At 39.3% G+C, this 7,202-nt stretch overlaps 1 protein-coding gene across 3 annotated transcripts in view; it reads right to left on the bottom strand.

Annotated features, from left to right (window-relative positions):
- Positions 1–1,972: 1,972 nt before the first annotated feature.
- SH3RF1 (SH3 domain containing ring finger 1) overlaps positions 1,973–7,202 on the bottom strand; it is a 346,368-nt gene continuing 341,138 nt past the window's right edge. For all 3 annotated transcript variants that reach the window (XM_030191566.1, XM_030191564.1, XM_030191565.1), the window contains one exon: positions 1,973–3,378. In XM_030191566.1, the coding sequence (XP_030047426.1) occupies positions 3,210–3,378 (169 nt within the window). In that variant the 3' untranslated portion in view covers positions 1,973–3,209. The remainder of the gene's footprint in view (positions 3,379–7,202) is intronic.

Here is a 7,202-nt window from a genome sequence, read left to right as displayed (position 1 = left end):
ACAGCCCTAGTTCTCTCTAATGCTCTAATGCGTGGAGAAACAGCAGTTTTGTGAGGTTCTTATATTCACCAAGGTATTACCAGTGTTTTGATGTTTCACTTGAAGTTAGGCTGTAGGATTCGTTGGGTTTTTTTTTGTTTGTTTTTTTACTTGTTTTGTCCTCTGTTTTTAGATAATTTTGCAACCTCCCCATTCTTTCTGTTTGGGTATACCACAAACATGTTGTTGCTAACTTTGCATTTTAAGCATTTGCATTTCCTTCCAAAATGTATGTACTGCGGCCTTCCTTCCCCTGAAGTAATCTATCACATTAAAAATGCAACTTGACTGAAAATTTAATCAGAATACTAGATTTCCTCAATTTTATATACTTTTTGCTGACAAACTGAGAAACACATCCTTTCTTGCTTTCTTCCTGTTTCTCTCTCCGACATCCACCTCTTCCAGCTAGCTCCCACCTAAACCTTCAATCCCTCCTCACCCACAATGAAGTCCAGTTAATAACTTGTTGATGGTCAAATTAACTTCTCAGTTGCAATCCTAAGAGGGAGGATCAGAAAGCAACTTTAAGAAAACAATAAGCAATTGATAACTGTTATACAAACCATGAGGTAAAAAGCATATAGGAGGTAATTCTATAAGAAGCAGTCCAAATCTGGGCTAAAAGTATGCGTGCAAATGCCGGTGTTTGACATTTACATGCATATGTGTGAACACATACAGCTATTCTGTAAGTAAGTGTATATTGGACAGCGCAAAATTTTTAGGTGGGCAATCACATGGATAGAGTCTGGGTGGAGTAGGGGTGGCACACACAGCTACGTGTGTATCTTATAGAATACTTAAGTTATATGCACATCTTCCAAATCTAGGCATGAACATTTATACCAGCTCTGTGGGAGGCATAAGTGATTGTGCCTAATCACATTCTTTCCTTTACAGAATAGAGTCCAAACAGATGCCCTCTAGATGCCCCTTTACAAAATTATCCTCATTGTGCTAGCTGATAAATAGGGATAATTTGCTTAAGGCTTCATTAAAAATAAGAACATCTCAGATTTAAAGTAATGTAAGCTTTATACCAATGGCTACATTTCCACATCTTTAGATATCAAAATATTTTTATATGACAATATGAAAATAAGTGACCATATACTATACTGTATTTGCAATTGTGCTCATCACAATACTGTCTGTATTGGCCAATCTGAAGTGTAAAATAAACCACAGCATACTGTGATTTAGAACATATACCAAGCACAGTTTCATCAACTGTGAGGGTCCAGTAACACCTGCAGGGTGAAAGAATCAGAACACAACAAAAGAATGGTTAAGTCGTCAGTAAAGTATTCAGTGATTTTTTTTTTCTTTCTACTTAAATGTAAGCGATTACTTGCCAATCACTCTTGTTCATTTACTTTTCTTTTAAATGACTCCTGATCATGTGGATCATTTAAAAAATGGATCTAGTCATACTCAGACAGATTTGACGTTGTTTTCAGTAGTAGAAACCAAAACTGGTGATATTAAAGAATTAGCACAAGTTCTAGAGATACACACAACACTGCAGCTAAATAATGTAATGACCCAATAATGCTCAAACCAATCTTTTGGCTCCTCTCCTCCCAGAGTCAGGTTTTCAGAATATTTCTAATAAAATGTAAGAAATGTGTGTGTATACATTGGAGGAAACGCATAGCTCCAGTGCATTTTTTTCTAGCGAAAAAGGTGCCAGTACTCAAATGCCAGGCCACCCCTTCAGGGATGGGATGATCACTGAGGGACCCACCCCACAAAAGCCAGGCCCCCTGCAACCAGTCACAGAATCTATGACAAGGCAGAATTTGTGTGTAGAGCCTGAGCTCTTTCATTAAAACTTAGGGACTGTGGGTCAATTTTAGCAAACAATGGAAAAGGTGCCGGTACTCAGTACCTCCAAGTACCCCCTAAAAAAAAGCCCTGCATAGCTCTCTCATGCATATTCATTAGGGATATCCTGAAACCTTGACCAGAGGGTAGGGACAGGGGCAGGGCCAAGGTCTGGATTGACCACCATGTTCAACCCTTTAAAATCATATACATTTAGACTCCTGGAAGAGCTCAACATGGAGATGCACGTGTGATATTTGTTATCTTCTCATTTACCCACTGCTACTGCATATCACCCAAACAATTATGAGTAGTATTGATTCTCAAGAAATACTAGTACATATAAATATACATACATAGATTAGCATGCATATAAGCACTACATCGATGGCACTTATATGCTGGAAAAGGTAAAACAGTCATTTTGGATTGTTCAATTTATACCTCTGTAATGGGAAAACGCTCTCTATAGGGGAGATACCATGCTGGTCCCCAGTCTGAATCAAGCCCACAGGGATGCAGGGACAACCTGCAGCATCAATGTAATGCCAGGAATCCCCAGTCAAGAATGATAAATCAATGAATTACAAACCGTTTCTTTTTCCATGCGTTTGAACCAGTTTCCCCAGATATTGCTGAGGTTTTGCTAGTTAAGTCAGATTTATTTACCTTCCAGTGGAATAGTATTGCTTTGCTGATTTTAATTACCGATGTTAGTAAAAGGTAATTAACTATTTTGAGAGAATCTCTACTTCTCTTCAAAAGAAATACCATCCTAATATCTTTCATTGTTCTCTATTTTCGGCTTTCTATGTATCACCACCACCACAATTCAAGAACATTACTCTGTAAATAAAGATTAACTCTATCCCACTGTCATAAACAATCAAAATAAAACCTAGCACAGATCTATGTCAGAGGTAACACTCACAAGGTGAGAACCCAGCTTCACGTTAGATAACATTTTATAAATTAATTTGTTAAAACCATAATTCAAGAATTTAACTAATACACACAGAATTCCAGCTTAAAAAAAAAACAAATAAATTATTAGTTACAGCCTTGTAAACAATAGTTTATTTTATTACCTATTTGAAAAAAAAAGTCTTTCAGTATGATAAAACTGAACAGTACAAGGCACAAATTACACTTAAGACCCTACAGTGATCGAATCAGCAAATGCTGCTCTGTCTTTGTTCGCTGGTGTAATTGTGCTTAAGGGTAGCAGGTACTTTGTATATTCTTCTCTTGATAACATGATCATTTTAACATTTGCAATGTAAAATCTTGTGCTTGTTTATGCATGCAGTGCAATCTGGAATCTGATGAAATGAGTCCCTTCAGATGGTCTCAACAAAGCTTCCAGGGAAAAGCCCAGTTTTTCCATTTCTCTGTAATGTGCCTTTGAACCAGCCATCCTCACGTTTCTTGTGAACAAAAACGATGTCTCCTTCCTTCAGTTCCAATTCTGCTTCACTCTGGGGAGGATAGGATACCACTACTCTATATCTGTGAATGAAAGGATATTTGGTTCAATTTTATGTGAAGGAGCTCAGGATAACTTTACATTTGGATTGTGTCTCATATAACTTGCCAGAATAGGAAACTCTTAGAAGTTATTCAAATCATATTAACATACTAGTAAAAGAGGCCCGTTTCAGAGCAAATGAAATGGGCACTAGCAAGGTTTTCATCGCCAACACCCGCCTCCCTCCCTGGCCAACCCCTTCGTTGTTCTGCCATTGCTCCGCCCCCGTCATGACATTTGACGCGAGGGTGGGGCCCGGAGCGATTTCCCACCCCCCCACCTCCCTCCCTGCCAACCCCTTCGTTGTTCTGCCATTGCTCCACCCTCGAGGGCGGGGCCCGGAGCGATTTTGGTGGCTTCACCACCACGAACCTTCGAACCTTTTTGAAGGAAGTCAGGGCTTGGCTTCACTGACGTCAGTGTCCTCAGAACGTTGAGGTTGAGTTTTATTATAGTAGATCATTTGTGGGCCCCAAAGCAGCTCTGCGCTGAAACGCAGTGATATCAGTAGGGCTTACAATTTGAGATATCTATAAAATATAAACTTCAGTGTTTATTTAGCTACTGAAGATGCTTAAAATTGATATTTTCATGTCATCCTACCATTCGTGTAGCTTGCGTGGGTATTTTGAGTTAACAATACATTTTGTGAACTCTTAGTATCAGAAGTCCTACTTATATTTTCTCACTCTCAGCTCTCCTAGCATAGTCATCTCCCTCACTTCCCACCCAATATAATCGAAGCAGAGTACCCCACAGTCTCAACACTCTGTAGCTATAGCTAAGCACTCACAACAGCCATCGCATTCTTTCCTCCTAGCCTCCCCAGGACGGCCCTTATCTATAAAAGCTGAGTCTGTTCCAAACCCAGTATTAATGGAGGTAGTAGCAGCAGCAGCATGCTCTGAAGGCATATAAGAGCAAAAGCAGAAAAGCATGAGCAGAGCCTCTATGTATGTCACCACAGTCAAGAAAAGGAGTAGAGGAACGGAACAAATGATGATCAGCCATGGGGATGAGGTCTCCAAATCTTTATTAAAAGCACCAGTGCAAAGGGACCCAACACAGGCTGAGTTTCAGTAGGCACAGCCACCTGCCTCAGGGGTCGCAAATAAAGCTTCAAACTTGTCTTTGAGTTCATGGCAGCAGCAATTCATACAGAGTGACCTCTGAGGTGTTTTTAAATGCATGTGCAAATTTGGGTGCATGCCCAATTTAATTAAAAAAAAAGTCAATTATCACTAATAATTGGAATTTTAACAAGCAATTATTGGTGTTAATTGGCTTTAATTAAAATTTACACATGTAAATTTAGGTGTGGGTCCAAAAAGGGAGCATGGCTATAAGAGGAACATGGGCAAATCATGGGCATTCCTTTAATTTATGCACATTGTTATAGAATTTGTGGATTTACACCAGGGTTTTTTGGTGTAAATGACTGAGCTTAAAAGTAATCATGTTTCCCAACACTAAGCGCTATTCTATTAATGGTGCTCAACTTTGAGCGCTGTCTATAGAACAGTGCTTAGCACTTTTTACAGCACCGATTTTTTTAGGGGTCCTTTTACTAAGGTGCACTGAAATGGCTTGTGGAAGTGTAGGCATGGGTTTTGGGTGTGCATCAATCCATTTTTCAGTGTGCCTGTAAAAAAGGGCCTTTTTAAAATTTTTGCAGAAAATGGACATGTGGCAAAATAAAAATTGCCGTGTGTCTATTTTGGGGCTGCGACCTTACCGCCAGCCACTGACCTGGCTGTAAAGGCTCATGTGGTAACCGGGCGGTAATGACCTAAGTGCGTCAAATGCTACTTCTCGCGCGTCCGATATGTGTGTCCAAAAATAAAAATTATTTTTCAGACGTGCGTATCAGACGTGTGCCAAAAATGAAATTACCACAAGATCCACCTGGTAGCCGGGCAGTAATTCCATTTTAGCACATGTTGGGCGTGCATAGATACTTATACGGCTTAGTAAAAGGGCCCCCTTAGTCTATAATATGCAAACTGAGGTTAAGTGGAAACTCTAAAAGATAAGGAAATGCCCTACTTTCCTTATATTTCTCATATGCAAACATTCAAGTTTAGCTTAAAAGAATAAGAGTTACGTAAAGTTAACCAGATAAATTTCTAATTATTAATTTAACACCATTTGATTAGCTACTATTCCAGAAGAAACCTAAAAAACAAACAGAAAATAAAGGCTGATAAAGACCATATGGCCTATTCAGTTTGCCTTGTTATGGTTAGTTTTGGGGCCTATAGGCTATAAGTTAAATTAGGCTTTACTTCCTAGCTGTCCAGACTAGGCCTGAACTGTATTTTTAGGAGAATTAAGCTGTTAGCATTACTGGTCTAAGTTGGAGTAACAAAGAGCACTGCAACATGGAACTGGACTGTTTATTCCAGGTGAGATAATGGGACAGAAGAACTGTAGTGCAAGGTCAGTAAGTTCACAATGATCTTGGACAATTATGCTCGCCCATGAAGGTGGTCAAAAGGTAGGTCAGTAGAGACTCCACTTTGATAGGTATCAGAGAATGGGTTGTGCATACTTTAACTGGCTAGGCCTTTGCACCACAGGACCAATTCTTATGATAATCTTCATGAAACTGAACCAGTCATAAATTACCAACCTCTATTACTTCCAGATATCTCGACAAGGGAGGGGAGCAAGGATCCCTCCCTGGGCAAAGATGAGACATTCCTATTCAAATTGAGCTAGATTCTGTTTTTAAATCATTCTCCTTTTGGAACAGTATTAGCCTGGCAGTAGATAACACAGTCTAAGTCCATTCACCAAACACGGGGTAAGCTAGAGTAAATATGTGGTATTTACTTTAACATTAAACATAATGTTTTATTGAAACACAGAGATTGTAAATTTCAGCATGTTCCTTTAATCTGTATACCTATTAATTTGAGCTAAACAAATACATCAATTCCCAAGCAAAGTTGCATTCACTGAGCACCTCTTGATTATATAAAAAATAGCATTAGGAGGGTATTCAGGTAATGCCTATTAAGGTATAAACAGAACTTCTAACAGCCTATCTACAATCCCTTCTTCTCCCCCCCTTAGAGATGCTATGTGTTTGTCCCAAGCTTTCTTGAATTCAGGTACAGTCTTTTTCTCCACCAGGAGAATGTTCCAAGAATTCACCATCCTTTCCTTGAAGAACATAAGAATATAAGTATTGCCATACTGGGACAGATCAAGGTCCATCAAGCCCACTATCTTGTTTCCAACAGTGTCCAATCCAGGTCACAAGTACCAAGATCCCAAAACAGTACAACAGATTTTATGCTGCTTATCCTAGAAATACTGTCAATGTGGTAAGGCAATAATCTATTACAACTTCTTAAACATACAATACACAAACTAGTAGAAATTATAGTGGGCGTATCTCACGTCTTGTTACTATATGTATGGTGTTACTCTGGTTTAAGGGGAAGTCTCATAAAGCCATCGGGGTTGTTATAACACCAATCATGGCGGGCCCCTGCTTTGTGACAGTTATAATCATCGACTAACCCTCCTTCAACCTTTTGTTTTGTATCTTTTTCATCCGTTTTTCTCTTTTTCTATTATTAGATTGTTTTATTGTGGAGGTATTTAATTTATTTTTTTTGTTACATTTGTACCCCGCGTTTTCCCACTCATGGCAGGCTCAATGCAGCTTACATGGGGCAATGGAGGGTTAAGTGATTTGTCCAGAGTCACAAGGAGCTGCCTGTGCCTGAAGTGGGAATTGAGCTCAGTTCCTCAGTTCCCCAGGACCAAAGTCCACCACCCTAACCACTAGGCC

This window comes from Microcaecilia unicolor, chromosome 2 (genome assembly GCF_901765095.1).
Source record: "Microcaecilia unicolor chromosome 2, aMicUni1.1, whole genome shotgun sequence".
NCBI classification, from domain to species: Eukaryota; Metazoa; Chordata; class Amphibia; order Gymnophiona; family Siphonopidae; genus Microcaecilia; species Microcaecilia unicolor.
The sequence above is the reverse complement of the archived record's forward strand: the minus strand, read 5'-3'. Positions and strand labels throughout refer to the sequence as shown.